This window comes from Ornithorhynchus anatinus, chromosome 19 (genome assembly GCF_004115215.2).
Source record: "Ornithorhynchus anatinus isolate Pmale09 chromosome 19, mOrnAna1.pri.v4, whole genome shotgun sequence".
In the NCBI taxonomy this organism is placed as follows: Eukaryota; Metazoa; Chordata; class Mammalia; order Monotremata; family Ornithorhynchidae; genus Ornithorhynchus; species Ornithorhynchus anatinus.
In genome coordinates, this window is record NC_041746.1 from 11175658 (window position 1) to 11198736 (window position 23079).

Sequence of the window (23079 nt, forward strand, 5' to 3'; positions counted from 1 at the left end):
AATATTTACATCTACTGGTGTGTAGTGTTGCTGGCCCAGAATGGCTGCTGCTTTCCACCCGCCAGGTGGCTGCATTTCAGTGGTAGGTGAGTGATCCCTATGTATGCAGTTTGTAAAGCGCTTTGGGATCCTTCTGGATGAAAGGTGCTATATAAATATAAGGTATCATCGTCATTATTATATCATAACACTGTATATATCATCATACTCAGAGGAACTAAAAGAAGTAACATTGTCATAAGAGTGATATAGGTCAGCCACATGCAGAACACCAACACACACACACCGTCAGTTTCTTTCTCCCTCGCTCTCTTTTACTCTCTCCCCCCTCACTCTCTTGTTGTCCCTTTTTCCCCAACCAGAATCTCTGCCCTATTGTCTAAAATCAGCACCTACTGCTGAGGACAGGCAACCGACCCTTTAAGCCGGATCCTATTTGGCGAGATTCTGGCCAATGCTACATTTGGCTCCGGTGGCTCACTGGTCCAGAATCGTTTGAAATGCTCCCTCAGATTTTTCCATTCCAGGTGGAACCACTCGGAGCGCAAATCCTTTTCTTGGCCCGCTGTGTCATTCACAGCCTTTTTTGTGTTTAATGATTCTTGACCAGCCATTTAGGCTAGTAAGTGCCTCCATTGCCTTTTATGCAATTCCCGTTCTCCCAATGCATGACAGCGAATGAGGAAAAACATGATTGCAACTTGGGTGTGCAGCCATGGGGGAGGGCTGGGAGAGGGGAGGGGCTCAAGTTGATAGTCAATTCAAAAGCAAATTGAGGGGACACGAGGGAAATGAACACTAGTGAAGAAAGCTGAAATGAGTTTGCTCACAAATCCAGGCCAAATAGTTTGGACTTACCAAATTCCAAAATGGGATTTTTTTTTAAAAAAAGGTTTCGCTACTTCCCAAGTTCTTGGTGACGAGCATAAGGATTTGTGCAATTGTTGTGGGGTGGAAAGAAAATTGGGGGGGAAAAAAACCCAGCAAACTAATCTAAGCTAATGTCATGTTTATCAAGTTACTTGGATAATGATACCATGTGTGCCATTATATTCATTAAAACCCAATCTATGTTTTTAAAAGTTACAGATGATTAACATAGCATCAAGTTGATGCGAAGGAACAATGATTTAAAACACACTTTCACACACATACACATACAACCAGGAGGTCCTAGTATTCCGTAGAATGAGGAAGGCTGCAGCTGTAGGCCGACAGCTTTCATATCCTCATTTGAATAATGTGTCCTGAATCTGTCACTTTATTCATCCTCCTTATGCTCAGTGTACTCTACATCAACAACAAATTAAGTTGTAAATAAGAGACAATCATCACTTTTGTTTTTAAGCAGTTTCTGCATAGAGAATTTCAATGTACTGTTCTTTCTGACCGATAGAAAAAGGGTTTTACAGTTTGCTTTTATAAGTGCAAAAATGGGCAAAACCAACAGAAATGAAAACAATTAGAAACATTTTAAAAATGATGGGGAAAAAAAAACCCATTCTCAGGAGCACACTGACAGGGCCAGCTCACGTTTCCTCCAACAGGCCGTTAAACATACAAAACTAGTGGTTTCACCTCCCAAGCGCATTGAAACCTCGTTTAACTTTAGGTAAACAGTTCTTCCGTCATTCAGCACAAGGTACATCTTTGCCTGGCACACACCTTTAGACAAAGAACGTAGACACAGTACCTTATTTATGAAGTGACTCTGCCTTCATCTCATTAACCTCTAATCGGTGAGGGTTTTGTACACATGCATTCAGGATGGAAAAAGAAAAAAATAATCCTACCTTTACATCAGAGAAGTAGGTTTTCAGCATATTGGAGCTTGGATAGCGGGTATAAAAAAACATGAGCTTTGCTTTTTTCAAGTGATTAGGTGACAGTCCTTCCTGCATGTAGGAGTGAATCGGTCAAGGAAAATACCTCAATTGAAAGGAAAAAAAAAGATAACACAAGAAACTTGAGGCTGGCAATACTGTCGTAGAAGTGATCTGAATGAGTGGGGAAACCGGAAACACACACACGTTGTGACTCGTTTTAGGGTGGGCAACATCATCTTCTACAAACATCACCGCATAGAAAATGTGCAGATAATTAACTCGAATACTGAATCTTGACTTATTCTTGATGGTGATAATGGCAAAAATTCCTCCTCCTCAAGGTTTGTGCAGCGTATGGATGTTAACTTGTTGCTAGGGAAACAAATGCACTGACTGCGAGCTGCACAAACTCTTATCCTGGGAATTTTTTTTTCTGAGCAATTACAATTCTGTTTATTTTTCTCTCAGCACTCTGTAGTTTGCATTAAATTATTCTACTAATGTACATGAAACAATCTGAGATGCATCATTTTGAACAATTTGTCATGCAAGCTACACATTTTACCTTTTAATGCTAATCTAATTGAGTGTCTTGAGTCACTTTTTCCTATCATATTATTGCATTGCCTTAATTGCTAGCTTTCTGATGACAGCTGCAATTCGGGGTGGGGAGGGGGGGAATACAAAAACACCACTCTAGTTCAAAAACTTGCCTTCTTCTGCTACTCAGTTAAAGTCCTCTGAGAGTGAACCAGGACTGGGGGCTAACAAATCCATAAAGGTGGGTGAACAGATCAATAAATGACCACTTACCCTAAATACGGAGGCCTATTTATCTGGAAACATCATTACCTTTTAGATCTGTAAACAGCAGCAACTAAAATAGTTCCCAAGAGAATGTGAGGCTAACCATAACAATCTAAGCTTTCTGATTCTCCCCCAGATTCTTGGCACTCTTCAGTGCGCTGTGTGCTAGGATAGCTTTGGTCACATCTGTGCCGCAGCCTGGCCCTGCCATTTCCTCAGCAAATTAATGGCTTTATAATTTATCAGAAATGAAGATGCACGTGGAGAAAATCAATGTGGTCCCCACAAGGTCAATTAAGGGTCCTTCCCAGAAGCTTCTTTAAGGATTTTCTCTTAAAAGACAATCAGGAACAAGGGGGGAAGAAACCCACCATCAATAAAATAATATAAAACAAAAATACAATAAAATTAACACAAATTTCACATTTTGAGAATATAGGTCAAGCAAGTTTATAGACACGCAGAGGCAGGTGTGAAGTTTTTAAGAGGACCCTTTCACCTTTCTTTTATAAGATCACCAGTCTTGGAGGGGGACGGGGAAAGTTAGCCATTCCTACGATCAAATGGGGAAGCTTAATGTCCATAAATTAATATTTATAAACATACTCTTGAAAATGGATTAATGGGATATTTTGTTCTAAATTTATTGAATTAGTTTAACTCTTAGAGTAACTGGGGTGGCTTAACCCCAGCCACCTTCAAAAGTATTATAGCGAAGATAGGCGATAGTGGATTTTCTTTTTTAACAGAAGCCGAAGAAAGAACCTTTAATTTTATGTCAGCCTCTGAAAGCAGCTCAGCTGAACTTGTGTTTTGTTTGAGATACTTAATGATTACAAAGAAGATAATTTATGACTGACATACTTCTTGTGCCAAGAGAAGAGTTGAAAGAACCTCCAGTTACCTCCATTAGACTGATAGAGAAGTCTAAAAGAGCACTGCACTCTCTCCAGTACCATCTGTCAAAATGGATAAGTGAAATAATAGTTGCAAGCTGTCACCTATTGCGTGGTGATAAGAGTTTTAGGCAAGTCAAAACTTCTACAGTGACTTTCCAGACGCTTGACTTCTAATCTTTCTTTTTTCTATATAAGATAGTCTTTAAGAAAAATCCTTCATGTATCTGACAAGTTGGGAAAAAAATCCCAATTCTTAATTGTTGAGTGTAAAATACATTGCTATGTTGCTCTCCTAGCCCATGATCGACATTTATATATCCTGAAATGTTTAGACCATTTTGAGCATGCCAGTCCACATGGGTATAACTATATAGATTTAACAAACCTTTCCAGTAGTCCAATATTGCTATAAATTGATAACAAAGGAAGCCATGCCCAAAAGAAGACCTGAACATGTAACTCTAGAAATCAAATTTTGGTTAAAAAATTTGATCATGAATACATGACTGTTTCTTGTAATTTGCACAGTATAAATATATATCTTGCCCATCAGACTACTAGGATTAAATGGTCATAAAATATAGGCTCTGAATAAACTATTGAAAATAACTAATGAAACATTTAAAAGGCAACAGATAACCCATTTCTTTCTTTCAAAATAAAACCAAACTGACCAATTGGTTAATTTCCCTTTTAAGTGCTTGTGGTGAAAAGCAACTGTTCTTCCAAGAAAGCACTAGCTGTTTCCAGGATACTTACACACGCACAATGACTCATGATGGAATAGATTCAGTAAACATACAGCTGTACTGAACACGAGCTAAGCTCCATTCAAGGCCAGGAAAGAAAATGAGCACAAATAAATATTAAGGAGGTAAAGGGGGGGATGGAACGCAAACAAGATCTGTCCCAGCAGCTCATGTGGCTTGCCTCAATTCTCTTAGCCATAGCTTTGTGAAGACAGATGACATTCAATTCTATGTGTAATGCAAAATAGACAATAACTGCTGAAACTTAAGCCAGCTGCCAGGTGTAAAAAAAAAAAGAAAAAAGAAAAGATGATAAATCCATAAATTAATGAAAGACATCTGCTCAGGAACATAAAAGATCAGAGAAACAGTGTACCGCAGCTGAACCTAAAGCAGTGTTCAAACAACCTGAGATTCTGAGGGTTGCCTATTTACAAAGAACAATATAGCCTTACCTAAATAACAGCAGCAAAAAGGCAAATGCAAGACTGAAGAGGAAAAAGTGGAGATTGGTCGGGGAGGGAAGCTGGGGGGAGAGAGGGAGCACATGCTGGAGGTGGAAGGTTAGAGGAAAAAAATGGACATGGCAATATTTTTGTACTCACCAACCAACTCCTGATTCTTGGCTTACTCATTTGTTGTTCTGAGCAAATGGATTTAATCTGGCCTCGTGAACAACTAACTCCCAACTACTAAAGCATTTTTATTTCAAAATGATGTCCTTTCTTGTGTTATTTTTTGACTTGCTAACAGGCTTTCCAGTTTCTCTTCCCTAGACGAATGGGGAAAGTGATTGGTTCGGTTCAAAATTATTTTTTGTACTGTTGGCAGTGAAGTTTCCATTTAGTTACCCAAGTTATACTTGGTTGACAATTTCCTGTCAAATGGGAAAACTGGGTTCTAGTCTTACTTCTATTTTGTGTGTAAGACTCACAGGTCCTCTGACAGTACACTTAAACTGTTCCTCTTATCTGAAAAAAAAAAATGTTCCTCATTCATACCGACCACATGGTCATTTAAAAAGTTAAAATGTCAAGCTACTGAGAACTTCTTCAAATTGCTTTGATATCATTCTGACAGGAGCCCAAGAGACAATTACTTCTTTATGGTCAAATTTCAGTTCTAAATGCCTTAAATTTGTTTCCAGTTTGCCTCGGAAATACTTAGGTTGCAATGAAAGGGAAAAAATCTGTTGGGTTATGGAGAAAAGCCTAAATATCTTAACCTGGGCAGATGTCTTAACGGACAAAATACTTCTGTTGTGGTTTAACTGGATATATGCAAATGTATGGGGCCTGAACGAGGCTATTTTTCTTGAGATGCAAAGAAGATGTGAGACAAGGAAGATCATGCAGGAAAACAATTGGCTGTCTGTTTCTTTTGGGAATTTGCATAAAACTTAATATTTGATTAAAATGGTTCATTTGCAAAAATATAGAAGACACGGCTGTACATTCATAGCCAAGACATGAGCTGGTGAACAGGTGTACCTTATAATCTAGTTTACTAAACATAAATATTAACTATACCTTTCTAAATTCATAGAAAGTGAAATTGATGTAATTTATTCTACCAACACAAACAACACATTCTAATGTGTGTGTGTGCATGTGTGAGTGCATGTGTGTGTGTGTGCGTGTGTGTACACCATAGTTCAGCGTGCTGGCCTGTTATCAAAATCTAGACCTGGCTTTATCTGATAGGCCTGTGTTTTAATAGTTCTTATCTTGGCTAGTTTATCCAGAGAAACAGATGTTACTCTTTGTAGCGGGAAAAGAATTGCTCCTCAAGAAATTAATTATCTCTATAAGCATACGCTATGACATGAAATAACTGAAAAAGCAAAAACAACCCAACATCCCATTTCCACTCAATCCTATTTGTCTTTTCCTGGAATGAACTGAACAGTATGTAGACAAATGACCATTTGATGGAATAGCCCGAGCTGAGGTAAGACCCATCATTCCATATAATCATGGCAATCTTATAAAACTAAAAGCTTGATGATTGTGTCCAAATGCGACAGAGCCAGGACTCTGACTACTAAAGTGACTAACATAGGGATTCTGAGTATCTTCAAAGTATGGAGAGAAAAGAGGGGACAAAACAGATGATGGACAATGTTTTCTCCACCAGGAATGCTAACTTTCCAAATGCCACTCCCTGATTAGAGGAGGGTACTCTCCCACCTTCTGCTGCAGAACATGATGGTCATAAGCAGGACAGGATTCAAGGGTTTGAAAAGGGACTAGAGGAAGAACTTCAGAAAAAGAAGGAAAAGAAAAGTGAGAAAATCTGAAGCAACGCTGGCAATAAAAATACTCAAATGATCTCTGTTTAGATATTATGACTGAAGCTATGGTGATTATGACCCCAGAGGTTATGGATGAAGGAAGAACAAAAATGATAATAAATGTGTGTTTTCCCTCCTTGAACTGCCATGGGAACTTTCACTATTTCCACAAGGAAAAAAGTGTTTATGTGATGAAAAGGGGCTGATCGATTCATTAGCTTAGTTACAATTATGGAGATAAAAATGGATCTTCTTGATTACCATGGATTATGTGGATCAGTGGGCTAAGCAGGTTCTAAACTGAAACTTTTATGCTGAAAAATTCCTAGTTAAAATAGCTGGTGTAGAGGCTGAATCTAGTTAAAAATGAGTCGGTGTTTTCCAAAAAGGATTATGTCATGGAACCACAGGACCCAGGATACCCACAGCTTCTCCATAAACTTGGCAAGCCCTAGGAGCAACCCCAGAATCCAGCAGGTAAGAAAGTTTTCAAGTTTCTGGGGTCTCTCTCTCTCTCTCTCTTGCTTCATCTGTTCTCAATTAGTGTAGTCTGGTGCCATACAAATATTTGTGCAAGTTATAAGTGGCTCAAAGCAAATTCCATCCAAATAGGCCCAAGACAGTCCTAGGTAGCTAAGATACTGGACCAGAGTTGAATTGGGAGGAGAGGCACTCCGTAGCAAAGCACGAGTAACCCCTGAGAAATCCAGCTTTTTCTCATTTATGCAATAGTAGACTGAGAAATACACCCCTTTAATGTTCACAGGTGCATCTGACCACCTCCATCATTGAAAAGGACACCTTTATCCCTATGACAATTAGTATTCAAGGGTGGCTATAGGTCTTCCTGGCAGGTTGGCCTTCGTTAGCTAGAAAAACAAATTAACTCCCGTAGCTCAGACTTTGCACTTATGCGGCTGCCCTCTGGAGTGGGCTTAGATATGAAATGTCAATCTCCAGTCATAAAGACTATTGCTCAAAGTCCTCAATTTAGCATTGGACAAATTAATTACTAAATGTTATGCCCATCTGGTAATTTGTTTTAAAGGAAAATCTAAATATGACAAAAAATAGAACTCATTTGGGAGAAGGAGAAACAAAACACCAAAAACCCAGAGATGTTCAGATAATTTCCTAAAGGGATAAATTTTCATTTTAAAAGGAGGAAAAAAACTAGTTAAAAATAGCTGGAGTACAGGAAGGGTTTCATTAAAAACAGGGCCAGCATTTCCAACACTAAAGTCAGGTTCAGAGTTAAAAAGAGTTAGAAAAAGACAACTGTCCTTTAAGTGTCATACAGCTGAGTTTTATATTTAATTGTGCTCTCTAGCTTTCCAAAATAATTTGCTTTGTGTATGTTAGGACAAAAGATTTCTGTGTATGGCTGAACAGAGGTTAATCAGGCATATAGCGGGCAGCTGCACAAGGCCTGAAGAACAGAGCTTTGGATGAGGGAGAGAGCTCAAAGCTTCCTGAGTAAATCAGTACCTGTATCTTTTTTATTTCACCACTTAATGATGAAAAAGAAGATTCCTTCCTGCTTTCCCATCTCCCTCGCCCCATCCCCATAATAACAATTCATTATTTGCACGGTTTACCTACGGACAGAGTTGAGAAGGGCCAGGGGCTGCTTTGTCGTGGTTAAAAGGGAAGTCTTCGTTGGAATCTTAAAGCTTTTCGGAAACCCACAAATCATGTTTCTCTTCCTCCATTTCAGGGCATTTTTGATTTGCATAAGAATTAAACCCAATGTTTACAAGGGGATTTTTTTTTTCCTTCCTAACTTCCTTCCTGAAAGTACCCCTGGAAAACAAAATTGGGGTGGGGAGTGGGTGTGGGGAGAGAGAGATAGAGAAACAGGAGAAAAAGTACTTGAATCACTGCTTGACAGCCTGGCTAATTTCATCCTACCACCTGATTTAACCCCCACCTACTGGAGAGGTGTCAAGAACCAGAAGACCTCCCTAAAATGGAGCAGTAAGTCACTTTTTCCTTTTCTTCTTAAATAATAATAATGATGGCATTTGTTAAGCACTTACTATGTGATAAGCACTGTTCTAAGCACTGGGGTAGATAGAAGGTAATCAGGTTGCTCCACGTGGGGTTTACAGTCTTAATCCCCATTTTACAGATGAGGTAACTGAGGCACAGAGAAGTTAAGTGATTTGCCCAAAGTCACACAGCCGCTAAGTGGCAGAGCTGGGATTAGAACCCACAACCTCTGACTCCTAAATCCGTGCTCTTTCCACTAAGCCTCGCTGCTTCTCTGCCAAACTAGAGCCTTAACTCTAGTCTTAAACTAGAGACGACACCCATGGGCAGCTAAAAGCAAGTTGAAGAACGCGCCGCCCTATCAATGCTTCCCTGTGTTCCAGTTGGGACTTTTCACACAAAAAGGATATTGCACTTCCCGAATATGGTGAAATTTCAGACATGTCCTGGAGATCACCACACTCAGACTTAATGAGAGAGAGGGAGAGGCTTTCGGCTGTGCTGGGTGGGTGCGCCGGTGAGCAAGGGTGGTGGTTCATGTGATGGGTTGACATCTTGGTCCTCAGACTCGTCGTCTCCCTAGTCAAGTCTAAGGACTCCGGGGAGGCCCTGTCTTTCCCAGGGAAGGAGCCGGAGGGAGCACCGAGGGGATTCTGGAACGGGTAGGCCATCAGGGGCAGGGGGAAGGGATGGCGGAACGAAGAGGTGGTGAAGCCCGTGGTGGCGGCGAGCGGAGACTGATGGAGAGACTGATGGTGGCCGGCCGGTGGGCCAGAGGCAGATTGGTCGGATGAGTTTTTGCGGACGACGAGGGGCAGTGCTTCCGTTTGGTCGGTGGAACCTGGGAGCTGCACGCTGCCAAAGGAGTCCAGGGGGTTTGGAATGATGACATCACCAAAGCACTGCAGCCGCTGATTGGTGGTGTGGAAGTTGTGGTTCTCCCCGTTGACGGCGAACCTCGCCTGGGGGATCTGGAGAGGGGGGAAGACCTGAGGAAGTTGGCGGGAGGGCTTCGAGGCAAAGACTTTCACCACGGTGTCCACGACTTGGGACATGGCAGTATTCAGTTCCTGTTTCAAGGTCTCGGCCAAGTGCTTGCCTTCGGGATGCAGGGAGTCGGGCCCCTGGTCCTTCTCTTTGTTACCTTCTCTCTTAGGCTTGTTTTCGGCTATTTCTTGTTCCCTGATCAGGGCCCGGGCCCGATCGATAAACTGGCCCGGATCTAGCTCACACATCTCGTTATCCGACCGGCCCACCGAGTCTTGGGCTCTCCCCTCCAGGATCTCCGAACGCATGCTGTCTTCAGACAGGTTACCGTCTTCGTCATTTTCCGAATCGGTGCTGTCGTAGATTTGGTAGAACTTTTCCTGCAGCTGGCGCAGCTGTTTCTGCATATCCTCCAGCTGCTGCTTCAGCTGTCTGCGCTCCTCTCGCTTCTGTTCTTTTCTCGCTGAAACCAGCTGCTGGAAACTCTGTTGCTGCTGTTGAGGCAGTTTTTGCTTGCGTTTGTTTTCTCGGTAACTTTCTCGGGGACTTACAGACTGTGGAGCCATCTCTCTTTCATTTTCATTGCCCCTTAATGCCACACTGGGGGAATGGCTCATACCCCGAATTATATTCTCAACCCGGGCGCGCTTAGCTCTCAGGTGCTCATCACATAACCGATCCATATCAAACTGGCTCATCGTAGGCCTGCCAAAAGGGGAAAGACACTCTGGGGGGCTGTCTCTTGAAGAGTTGCTGCATACATCCTCCTGATGTACTTCTGAGCCCGTACTAGAGAGACCGCTGGCTTGGAAACTGGGCTCGGTGCCACCATTTTTGTTCATGTTATTTTTCAACAGCTGGGAAATTATGGTTGCTCCTGGAAAAGGCATCATGGCATCTTCATACGAGTTCGCCCTCTTCAGCAGCTTGCGGAGTACATTTGACTTTTCCCCATCTGCATGCTGCACCACTGAATACTCAACATCCTGCTCGGAACCTTGGGGATTCATGGCACTAAACAACGTGGCTCTTGCCTTAGCAAAAAATGCAGACGTCGTCCCTACCGTCCTTTTCACTCCAATGTCAACTCTTCTTCTCTTGGTTTGCCTGCTTAAGAGGGCTGTGCTGTCATGGTCAGGCATCACTGGACTGTTATTGTGCCATCTTCAAAAGCTTGTCAGCTGGGCACGGCTCAAGAATCCTGGGACCCTGGCCAACAGAACAAAAGGACTGATGAATCATTTTCTTTAAATTTCTCCAAATTTCCTGACCTCAATCCTGAATAAAATGCAAACTGCATAGGCTCTGGGATTTATGGCACATTACAATTATTGCAATTTATTATGCACTCCGCTTGAAATGAAACATTTTTAAATATTTCTGCTCCACTGGTTTAAGATGGATTAAGATTTTTTTTTAAAAGGTAAAAACTGCTTAAGCACCAGTAATATGATTCTCTTGCACAAATGCCTAAAACGATACTGTTTATCTTCAGAAGAAACGGTAGATTATAAGAATGCATCCTCTGACAACCAATTGATTAAATTTAGGGCATTGAAGTACATGTTACAAAAGAGATGAAAGTGTCTCTGATTTAAGGTGCACTGTTAAAGCAAGACACTGTATGAAATTTGGTTGGAAAAAATGTAATTTCTGCATAAAGATGGAATTTGCATTTAATGCTACAAAACGAAAAATGTAGAAAGGTAGCCCACCTCTCTTCACTTCAGTGGGCATATTTTATTCTTGGGGTTGGTGGTAAAAATGAATAGAAATGTTTTATTCCTCTCTCCAAAAATAAAGCCCTCAACCACCTTCTCACCTAACTGGCCAATTTAACACTTCAATAAATGCGCTAACATAGAGGTTTTGACATATATGTCTTTAGTATTTGTCCAAAAAGATATTCATATGCTAACCAGAAGGAAAGAGAGGGAGATACATTATTTCTAACAGAGCCCTAAGAACACTAACAATCCACACTAACAATCCTGTTTCTCACTGGCAAGATAAATTCTTCAAAAGTTGGTCTCATTGGAAAAAGGACATTTACATAATTTGAACATATACAGCAACACATTTTGGGAGCAGGAATAACAGTTTCAGCCCCACTTCTCTTCTTTCAGAACCTACTCCAAAAATAATGCCTTAGAAGCCCAAAGAAAGCTTTTCACATACAACATTTTTGTAAAACAGAATCTTATTTCCTGCACCAAAGAAGAAAGACAAAAAGAAAAGCCTGAAAGAAAATATGGAAAGATGAAAGAAAATAACATCAATCAAATTTGTTAGAAAGGAAAATACCTACTCTTTATGTGAACTCTCATTGTTTCCCAGGAACTCAGTATAAAAAGAAAAGACACTTCCTTGCATTTTATAAAAGGCTCTTGACATCATTTGGAACATATTAACTAGTGATGCTAAACCCAGACTTCACATAAACCGGTCCATGATACTTCTCACTAGTTTCAATCAACACCATTCTAAGAAAACTGAAATATTTTTCATTCCCGGTTTATCTAGCATTAAACTTCACATTTGCTTAACAGAGCACATCTTCACAATAACAGGGTACACTGCCAAAGGCAGCATGCAGACTTTCTGGAACAGCTCCCATCTCTTTCGGTTCACCTGTAAAAACATCTACGTGCACCCTAGGACTGCATCTGTGGCTAGTTTCAAGGAATGACTATCCATGCAAATAGGCATGATTTCAGCATGAAATAATCGGTAAAAATCATCAAGGAAGTATCCAGTGATTAGACTTCATTCTGTTTTTACCCATGGGTGCTGGATAAACTAAAGTCGTATTCAGAGTTTCTGTTTTAGGCCCGTTAAGAGGGAAACATGATGCTTGTTTGCATTTCCAACTCTGAATTAATAGGACAAAACAAATTCCCTGCATTCAGACTGGAGACTGGAATGCCCAACCTCTTCTGTCCTCCTCAATTCCTCTTCCCCACCTTCCCGCAAACACAAGAAAACTCAAACTTCTTTGTTCAAAAAAAATAAAATTATTGCTGTCTCTATGCATGATGCACACAGACACACCAGGATACTTACAAAATAAGTAGGTCTTGATATTGAAATCAAACTATAACTAAAAGACTATTGCCCTATTAACTGTGTGACCAAAAATAAGTCAAAGGCCATTAATTCATGTAAAAAAAGTCAATGGTTACCGATTCATGTTAGTTTATCTGGCTTTTAAATAAATCCTTCCATTGCAGGCAAAAAAATACATGGACTACTTAAAGTTTCTTTTCCAAACAAATTCCCATGGAGATTCAATTTCAAGGGCTTGGTTATGAATTGTAATTCCTACCTTTTCCTTCCTATGCTCCAGCACTTTCAATTTTAAATTCTGCCAGTAAAATGCCCCATTTTGTCTGAACTTTCTGCTTTCTACACTTTTTCCTACTTACTTTAGAGGTCCACACTGTTTCCTTCCCAGTCAATCCCCTTTATGAGGACCCCCAACACCCTGTGGACTGTGACTCAGGAAACTGAAGGCTGGGATGAGAGAGGTCACAAGGTCACATCCCCACACATCCTTCCTCCTAAACTGCCATTTTCTCTTCCATCTAAACTGCATTTCCTTCCATCTAACCTAGGTATCAACAGCTGCATCCCAGCCTGTCACTACAGCCAAGAGGGGAGTGGGCCTCTTCCCAAGCACTTCGTACAGTGCTCTGCACAAAGTAAGCACTCAAAAAATAGGATTAATTCCTTAGGTACTCAAAACTATATTCACATTTTTCAGTCTGCTTAGTATCAGGTCTTGAGAGCTACTTCTGAATAGACCAAATTTAATTATTCTTGTAAATTCTGTTTCAACTTACCGTTACTTTTAGACTAAATAACGAGAAATTTCGGCTGGGTTCTGAAAGAACTTGAATGATTTTGGCTCAATATCTTGGTATGAAAATCCCCAAATGATTGAATATCTAAAGAAACACATAACATGGAGTGGAACATTCAAGAACTATGCATGTGAAATTCAGATATTCATAAATAAATGTATGCCATTTAAATATATATACATATATATACACACACACACACACACACGTACATAAGACTCAGAGACGTGATTTTTTTCTTCCCAATACTAAGTTAAAATGATTTTACTTTTCAGCTGCATATTTCAATGAAACTGTATTTCATATATTCTTAAAGATATATTTGCTTACTATAATGGACCTATTTTTAAATAATCATTTAAGCAGTCTTTTGAAAGAATGTTGAAAAATTACAGTGCCTCAGTAATTTCGAATTTCAAGGTTGTTCAAATGGCACTGTTCTTTTCATTGAGGGAGATTTTGTTTTTTAAACTATAGTCACGGACTTTTGAATCACCGTGATTTATCTTAAGATGGGTTTTTCTTTCTTTTAAAAAAAAGAACAAAAAAACACACATTAAACACAACTGCAGTTGAAACAGTTTCATTTCATCTTAATTTTTAGCAGAATTTTTCACATAACTGTAAATGTGCACACATATATGACTATCTATATAATACATATATGAATATATATATATATTCTTGAATGCAAAAGATCATCCATACACATACAGATGTTTAACATGAATACAACTTGATTAATGGACCCAGATCCATTATTCTCTTTCTATAAGTCACTTTATTTAAAATTGGAACTACATAACTGCTCAGGGTGCTTTTAACTTTTCAGGTATATTGGCATTTAATGGGTTCATTTTCCAGACTTCAACAACTCATATATAATAAATATCCCACCAGCGTAGCTGTGACCAGAAAAATTCCAGTAAAATAAAAGTTTGCCAAATTCAAGTAAAAATTACAAACTCTGGAGGATTCATCATTGAAATCATCAATTTGGCTTAAAGGTGCCTTAGGAAAATTATAATCAAGTGATTGAAAAACTGCTGGCAAGTGAAAGCTACTCAGTGAGGAAATTAGGGGGATCATTACATTATGAAATTGAAAATAGTATTCCCTGTACTTCCAAGCATAGACTACCTTTTCTTTGCAATTTTGGCTGTGACTATAGAGTTAAAGTGGAAAGTTGTGGTAAGTGTCTGGATAGTTTAGGCAAAATAACTTCTGGCAGGTTGGGGCGGGGGGCGGATGGGGAAGGGGGGAGGTGTTGAAGAGGGGAAAGAATACTAGTGGCCAGATTGGCATTCTCCATTGATGAAATACTCTGAATACCTCAACTTTGTCCCACTTTGATTCTGTGTTGTAAACTCAAACTTCATATAAAAGTGCGTGCCACTGATGCCATTATGATAATATTCAAATATAACACCATTGACGATTAACTTTGTAATTGATGGAGCAACAAGGAAATGTGAAGAAAATATAGTTGGATCTGCTTGCCAAAATTTGTTTGGTTAAACTTCTAATTAGGATTGAACATCAACACATAACCCAAACAATGAGCAACTTTTCCTTAGCTATAACTTCTTAGTCCCAATTTTAGAAAGCTTTAGTCCAACTCGCCCAAGAGCTTAGTACAGTGCTCTGCACACAGTAAGTGCACAGTAAAAATGATTGATTACAGAGTCAAGAAAAAGTAACCTACTACTTAAAATGCCATCACATTTCAGTTAAGGTTAAGATTAAGAAATCCAAAAGATATATCAGCAAATTGTGAAAATAATGACTATTTCATTAAGATTTCTCACCAAAAGTGTGCCCAGTTGTTCAACTGTAAAATGACAGACTTTGAGGCTTTAATTTAAAGCAATTCACCTATCCTTTATGAAGAACAAACCCAAAATGTGGGGACCAAAAATTCTGAAGATATTAATTATCAACTGTCATTTCAAATTAATAATCAAACTAATTAGCAAATAGAGGGAAAACATTCATTTGCAGGATAAGTAATGTAACTGCCTTTCAAAAATTATCTAAGATGTGGTCTGTGGTCTGTATTCTGAATGCAACTGCTAGAGTTTATAAAATTCCTAGTCTGGCCATCCTTCCCAATTTATAGAAATAGAGGCGCTAGGTCAGAATCGTAAGTCAATTACTTTGTCACACGAAAAGCTACGAAAAAAGAGAAATAACTGACACTTGCAGAAGCGTAAATGTTCTTTGTTAATCCTGCATTGAACAACTACAAATACGTATTCTAAAATTTGCTTTATAAACTGATGAGAAAATGTATTTACGAAAGCCTAATTGTATCAGTGATCAATCCTAGAATAAAGCAGGGGTATATTTTATAATTTCACTGGTCTCTGATTGTGAAAAGATCCTGGCCAAGGCATCTATGCCTAGCACATTTTCCTTTTGGGGGACACTAAAATTATGCCTAACCTCTTACTTAATGATCTTCCGCTTTAGATAAGGTTTGGAAACCTTAGCAAATGAAACTTGTCAGAGGTGAATTTCAGAGAGAAACTTCAGAAACATTTAAAGTAGGTGCTGAAAAAAATCTACTAAACCAAAGGGAAATATGACACATGCAAATTAATTTGCATGAGGAAAAAAAAACCCACCTAACCCACCTCTGTGCAATTCATTTTTATTTAAATGACAAATCTGTCAAGGTGAAGAGAGAAATGGACCAGGGTCTATATTTAGGGCTTACATATGATGTATTTTCAAATATCTTCCCTTCCATTGCTACTTAACATGATTAGCTTCAGTCTAAGGGTCAAGTAACCAATTTCATAATTACATATAATATGCATATGTTGTACAGATGTGCATGTGTAAGTACATGCACACGCTCTCGCTCTACCTGTCCTCTGCTTCCCATTGAGTTTCTTTCAGTTCTATTTTACAATGAACATACCAAAAAGTTCTCTTAAGAAACTCTCCACAGTAACTGCTCTTCAGTCTCAATGAAAACACTGCATACATTTCAGGGTTTCCTCTATAGATTAGGCCTGGTTTACAGTAAATTTTGTTGCATGCACGGTTCAATGATGGACACATTCTACCTCAAGGCAGAGAGGTTTTTTTCATTTAAGAGGTTAGCTGTCCATACTTATTCTTTTCTGGACTTGGAGAAAGTACTAGAAGATAAGATTTAGCAGGCTCCTGGATTTCCCTGATGTCAGATTGTCTTTGATAACGAGCAGCACACTCGGTTTCGTAAAGTATCAAGAGAGATGTCTGGACCGCTCTCTCTTCCTCTCGGTTTCTTTCTGCCACTTTCAGTCTGTATGTCTCTCTGATGCTGTGTTTCTGTCACTCAGTCTCTCTCTCTAGAGTTGTGTGTTTCTGCATCTTTTTCTCTCTCTGCATCTTTCTCAGCTTCTCTCAGTCTTTCTCTGTCTCTTTGCAACCCTTTGTCACTGTACCTTTCTGCATCTCTCACTCTTTTTCCGTTCTCTGCAATTCTTTCTCACTCTGTGTGTCTCTGCATCTCTCTCACTGAGTGTCTTCCTTCCTCCTCATTACAGTCTCTGTGTGTCACTGCATTTCTCACCATCTCTCTCTCTCCCTCTGCAACTCTCACCCCACTCTGTGTCTCTTTCTGCATCTCTCACCCCATCTCTGTCTCTCTCTGCATCTCTCACCCCATCGCTCTGTATCTCTCTGCATCTCTCACTCCATCTCTGTCTCTCTCAGCATCTCTCACCCCATCTCTGTCTCTCCCTGCAACTCTCTCACCCCATTGCTCTGTGTCCCTCTCTGCATCCCCATCTCTGTACTTCACTTTCTCACCCTATCTCTATGTGTGTCCCTCTGCATCTCTCTCACCCCGTCTGTGTGTGGGTGTGCATGTCTGTACCTGTCTAATTACATCTCTCTCACTCCATCTCTCTGCATCTCTTTCGCACTATCTCAGTCTCTCTGCATCTTTCTCATTCTGTCTCTTTCTCTCTGCATCTCTCACTCTGTCTCCCTGTATCTCTCACTCTTTCTGTGTCTCTGCATCTCTCCATCTCTCTCACTGTGTCTCTGCATGTTTCTCACTATCTGTGTCTCTCTGCATCTCACGCCTTCTCTGTGTCTCTCTGCATCTCTCTTACTATCTGTCTCTCTACATCTTTCTCTCTGCATCTCTCACTGTGTCTCTCTGCATCTCTTTCTCACTCTTTCTTTGTGTCTCTGCATCTCTCACTCTCTGTGTCTCTCTGCATCTCTATACTCTTTCTCACTCTGTCTCTGCATCTCTCACTGTGCATCTTTTTCACTTCTCTCTCTGCATCTCTCTCATTCTCTATGCATCTCTTTCTCACTCTTTCTTTGTGTCTCTGCATCTCTCACTCTCTGTGTCTCTCTGCATCTCTATATTCTTTCTCACTCTGTCTCTGCATCTCTCTCACTTCTCTCTGCATCTCTCTTACTATCTGTCTCTCTACATCTTTCTCTCTGCATCTCTCACTGTGTCTCTCTGCATCTCTTTCTCACTCTTTCTTTGTGTCTCTGCATCTCTCACTCTCTGTGCCTCTCTGCATCTCTATACTCTTTCTCACTCTGTCTCTGCATCTCTCACTGTGCATCTTTCTCACTTCTCTCTCTCCATCTCTCTCATTCTCTATGCATCTCTTTCTCACTCTTTCTTTGTGTCTCTGCATCTCTCACTCTGTGTCTCCTTGCATCTCTATATTCTTTCTCACTCTGTCTCTGAATCTCTCACTCTGCATCTTTCTCACTTCTCTCTGCATCTCTCTCATTCTCTCTGCATCTCTTTCTCATTCTCTCTGTCTCTGCATCTCTCTCTGCATCTTATTCTCTCTGCTTCTCTCTCATTCTCTCTCTGCATCTTTCTCATTCTGTCTCAGCATCTCTTTCTTGGTCTCTCTGTCTCTGCATCTCTCATTCTCAGCGTCTCTCTGCATCTTTTTCCTATTTTCTCTGTATCTCTCTGCATCTTTCTCACTATCTTTTTATGTCTCTACATCCTTTTCTCTCTTTTACACTCTACCTCTCCGTCTGGCTCTCTCTGTCACTCTCTCTGCCTATTGAAACAAAGGACAAGGAAACAGAAGGACACCGAAGGTTCCTATTTCTTCCACCTGCTGCTGTCTTAAGAAAATAAAACAGAGCAGTGTGCTTTTTGGCTGCCTGGAATTGAAACGTCTTCGACGCAGACCAGCAGCCTGCGAAGACGCTGCCAGGATCCTAAAAAGTAAAAAACATTTACACGGCAAAGTTCAACTACCCCCGGCAGTCTGATTCCCCTCAGTCAGGACAGCCTACCGACCAGTACAACCATAAATTCATAAATCTCGCCGGCTGAAGGCATTGTGGCTTGGATGTTCACAGAAAGACAGAGAGAACTCACACCTGTCTTTCTTGACATAGCACACCTGTCTGGCACTGCCCATGCGCACTTTGTAACCAGATCTCTTCCTTCCTTGCTACAGCTCTGGTAATGAAAGGAAGAAATTAAAATCTAAGGTGGGATGGGGAAGGAGAGGAAGAGGAAGAAGGGGATACGACGACAGAGCTACCTCTCATGTAGAAGACAACCGGTGCCTGGCGATTTTTTCCCCCCAAGTTAACCATGGATACACACACACACCCACACAATTCCTGGAAAAATACAAGCAAGTCCAATAGGTGAGTCCTTGTCGTTCTCTCGTTCCTTCCTCCGTCTCCCTCCAGGCTAGGGATGGTGACTGCCAAGAATACCAATTCCACATCCTAACCTGCCACCTCCGGGTATTTTAAACTTTCCTTAGCCCCCCCCCCCTCCGCCGCCCAGCTCAAAGTCGGCCACCCTACCTCCCTCAACTTTGAGAAAGTCTTAGAATTAAAAAAAAAAAGTTCAGAGGGGCCTGGTTAATAGAGGTTTCGATCCCATCTGCTTTTTCCTCCCTTCCCACACCCCCTCCCTCCCCGTCTCTCTTTTCCAAACTGGAACAGAAGCTGAGACCTGCTTCCCTCTCACAGTGACCAGAGTTGTCTGAGCGGGACTTTGATGGGGTTTTTTCTTTCTTTTTCCAAATGTATCGTCTGGTTTTGTGAGACATCAACGCCTTCTTCATCCTTTTCCTTTCCCAACCTCCCAGCTCATCCCCTGGGCCTCCCTCGCACCTCCGGAACCGAGTGAGAGTCGGGGCTCTCCCTAAGTACCATTTCCATGCCGGACACAGCATGGCTGGAACACCACCAATTGACACCACAAACTTCAAAGTACTTTGGCTCCAACATTAATTACTTAAGAAAAACTCCACCGCTCTGTCCCCCTTCCCCTTTCCCCCACTAAAGGATTTCCTATCCATCACCAGTCCCCCATTTTCCACCCCCCACCCCCACCCACATTATCCCCTTGGACCAAGTCGCCTTACCCCCCCTAAAATCGTCTCGGATCTGCCTCCATCCAGCGCAACCAAGTAGGCTCCTCTATTGTCAGTAAATCCATTCTTAGATTTCTAAAAAAAAGAAACTGCCCGCAAAATCTCGAATGTGACAACGCCTGGCAAGGAAAGTAAGAGGGGACCTAACCCTGCTCGGCTGGGGTTAAAAAGGAGAAGTGAAAGGTATGCAAATGACAGGCAAATTGAAGAGACAAGAAGAAAGGCGGCTATAATAAACAAGACAAAGGGAAAGGACACAGGACCAGACTAGGAGTTTAAAAGGGACTGGGGGGGAGGCGGGGGGAGAGAGGGTGAAAGGGTGGGGGTGATGAGAGGGATAAGGGGTGGAGAAATAGGGGAGTTCAGAGTAACAAAAAGCTGCAAAATACCCACTACGTTTCCACCTCTTCCCCCTGAAGAAAGCAAGCTTTCCCGCAATCTCAAAAACAGTCAACAAAAGGTGACAAGATCATAAATAAACACGACAATACCAAACATTTCCCCCACCTCCACCAACCCAAAACAACAACAAAACAACCCCAACACTTACTCTCAGGAACTGGGAAGACCAGAGAGAGATGAGTCCCACTGAGGCTCCCGGTTAGAAATCATTTAGGGTTTATTTTATTGTGATTCATTTAAATAATTGCATTTTTTTTCCCTGGAAGGAAAACATTTTAGACGGGTATGAGTAAGACTAGTCATTTTAGTTTCTCCTCGTTTAAGAGCAAGTCATGCAAGTGCTTAAAAAAATAAGAATAAAAGGGGGGGGTGGAGAAGAAGGGGAGACGGAGAAGATACTTACTCGGTGCAAAAGCGATGGAACTGAGCCTCTCTCTCCTTTTTTTTTTTTTTTTTTTGCCGGTGGAGAGAGGAAAACACGCGCGCGCACACACACACACACACACACACAGAGGCTGGTGTCTTGCTGATGATGAATATTATAATTTGACAAGGGAGGGTGTATGTGCGTGTGTGAGAGAGAGAGAGAGAGAAGGGGAGCAAGAGATGAGAAAAGAAGACAAGACAGGAGAGAAGAAGCAAGGAGAGGAAAAGCGAGAGAAGAAGAGAAGAGAGGAGTCAGGGAGAGCTCTTTCGCGCCGCTCTGCTTTCCCTGGCTGCAATGGTGTATTATTTCGGAGAGCTCACTCAGCTGAGGGCTCCGCTCCCCAACAAGATTTACTTTAAGACACAGCTGAAGGAAACAGGAAGACTGCACGTCACAGTCTGACTGACGTACCCGGACCCAGCACCCAATCGGGAGGCGCCTTCGGATTCAAGGGGGGATAGCGAGGCAAGAGAACTTGGGAGGGAAAAAAAATATATATAATAATAATCAAAGAGGGGGTGGGGGGCGCAAAGAGGTGGAGAGACTGACAGCCCCCCCCTCCCCATCCCTCGCCCCCCTCCCTCCGTCCCTTCGCAGCCGGTCCCGCTGCCCCTGCCTTCCTCCCGCTGCAAGGAAGGAGACTTTAGCACCACGTTGGGGGCTTCGAGGGAGCGCAGCCATCTGCGAACACTGTGCAGAGCAAGCGGACGGGAGTCGCTCCTCCGGACCGGAGTCCTGGAGCCTCCCAGACCCTGCAGGTCGAGCCCAAAGAAAGGACTGGGAGCACCCCCGGGGTTCGGTCCAAGGAAGCCTGCGATAGATATGCGAGGGGGGAGACGGGTGGAGGGAGGCTGTGGAGAGGGGAATGCAAACCACCTTAGGTATTTAAAAACCACGAGAAAGGCATAATTCACCATCCCCGCACCCCATCCCCTCCCAAAGCGAAATACAGGTAGGTTTGGAAGTAACCTAACTCAGGACGCACGGCAATCTGATCACGACTTTTCTCTACCACGCTTGGCTATAAATGATCATTTAGGGGTTGTAAAATGCTCAGGGAAATAAGGTGGGGAGTGCCAGCTATCGTGGTGCAGCCAGGTTCATCTGTTTCAGCCACTCATTACAGTGGCGTACTAGAAATATGTATCTACACTTGGCTAACTCTGAGAGCATCATTTTAACTTGCAGACACAGCAACTCCTCTGAAAAGAAATACTCCTTCGTTACCTTTTAGCGGTTCAGAGCCGGCATCGCATCCGTGATATAGGTTGGCTCAGTATGAATGCAGAACTTGAAAATCATTTTGATGCCCAGTTAACCAACTCAAAAAATCGGGGGGGGGGGGGGATTTCATCCCTGATTGTTTGCACCACAACGCCTAAAGACAATTAAATTAAAGGGGTTTTTTAGAGGGGAAAAAATGGTTTTCAACTCCAGGACCTCTCGCCTCCAAGTGATCCCCTAGATTTGAAGGGTACAAATTTCAAAGGGAAAAGAACATCAAGTTGCGCTGTATCTGCCCTACCTTTCATCGGGGGCAAAACAAATGGCTTTTAATAAAGCGATCGCGTTTATTGCTTTAGGACCTTATAAAAACAAAGACTTTTAAGACTTGAACTTTTTATTAGAAAAGTATTCTTACTTAGCCGATTAAATACCGATTGAACTACATTCCTTAGCTTTAAATGATCATAGGGAGGGAGAAGAAACCGGTATCTTAAGTCTGTTGTTCGGATTCTATTAGATCAAAGGTTGTGATCATTTTTTACGGCGTGAATATCTAGAGCAGATTTATGATGTGTGCTAGCAGTTAAACATACGAGACCTCCACTCCTCCTTCAGGTACTTTAATTTTGACTGTAGAATCATCTAACTGTGAAAAGGAGGATATTAAAGTTTCCCTTTTAAAAAAATAATAATCAAACAATGGCCAAGCACAGAATGTCAGGAAAGTTTCTGGGGCAGATTAAAACATCATTGTGAAGGAGAAAAAAAATCATATCGGTCGAGTTAGAGCTTTTCAGTCAAGATGAGAAAAAAGGTAAAACTGCTTTCTTCTCAAAAATTAAATGCTTCTGCCACCCTAGGTTTAGACATCTAAACAGACATCTGACTCCAGGAGATTCAGAAATCGGAGTCGAGAAGCTAAAGTTTTGTCGTGTTTGGTGGCTGTCAAAATTCCCTTCCGATGCACTGACCCACGAATGCCATGCTGTGGTAGCGTCTTTTTGAGGTGAGCGGGTATGGTAGGGAGAGGACTTTGCTATTTTGTACTGCTCTCGCTTCTTCCTACTGCATTGTATTTATGGGAAGTATTTGCGCTCTAAGAAACTCCAAATCCCAAGTAAATGAGAGTCAAATTGACGTGTTCTCCACACCTTTAAGCCATCTGCCCAGTTGGATGTCTTTTAAAAGAGAAAAGAAAGGGAAAAAAATAGATCAAGA

At 41.4% G+C, this 23079-nt stretch overlaps 1 protein-coding gene and 1 long non-coding RNA gene across 10 annotated transcripts in view; one reads left to right on the forward strand and one right to left on the reverse strand.

The window, feature by feature from the left end:
- PROX1 (prospero homeobox 1) overlaps positions 1-21009 on the reverse strand; it is a 51739-nt gene extending 30730 nt beyond the window's left edge. The window contains exons 1-6 of one of the 9 annotated variants that reach the window (XM_029046961.2): positions 20611-21009; positions 20356-20466; positions 13396-13500; positions 8977-10762; positions 1794-1907; positions 10-147 (exon numbers count right to left, since the gene is read on the reverse strand). In XM_029046961.2, coding sequence (XP_028902794.1) covers positions 10-147; positions 1794-1907; positions 8977-10695 — 1971 coding nt within the window. In that variant the 5' untranslated portion in view covers positions 10696-10762; positions 13396-13500; positions 20356-20466; positions 20611-21009. Of the gene's footprint in view, positions 1-9; positions 148-1793; positions 1908-8976; positions 10763-13395; positions 13501-19796; positions 19999-20355; positions 20467-20610 lie in introns of those variants that run through there. The other 8 variants (XM_007672355.4, XM_029046966.2, XM_029046962.2 and 5 more) reach the window with 8 other exon arrangements.
- LOC114805639 lies at positions 6957-19048 on the forward strand. The gene is made up of 3 exons (XR_003753628.2): positions 6957-7051; positions 13168-13254; positions 18870-19048. It is a non-coding gene; the product is annotated as an uncharacterized LOC114805639 (long non-coding RNA).
- Positions 21010-23079: the final 2070 nt, after the last annotated feature.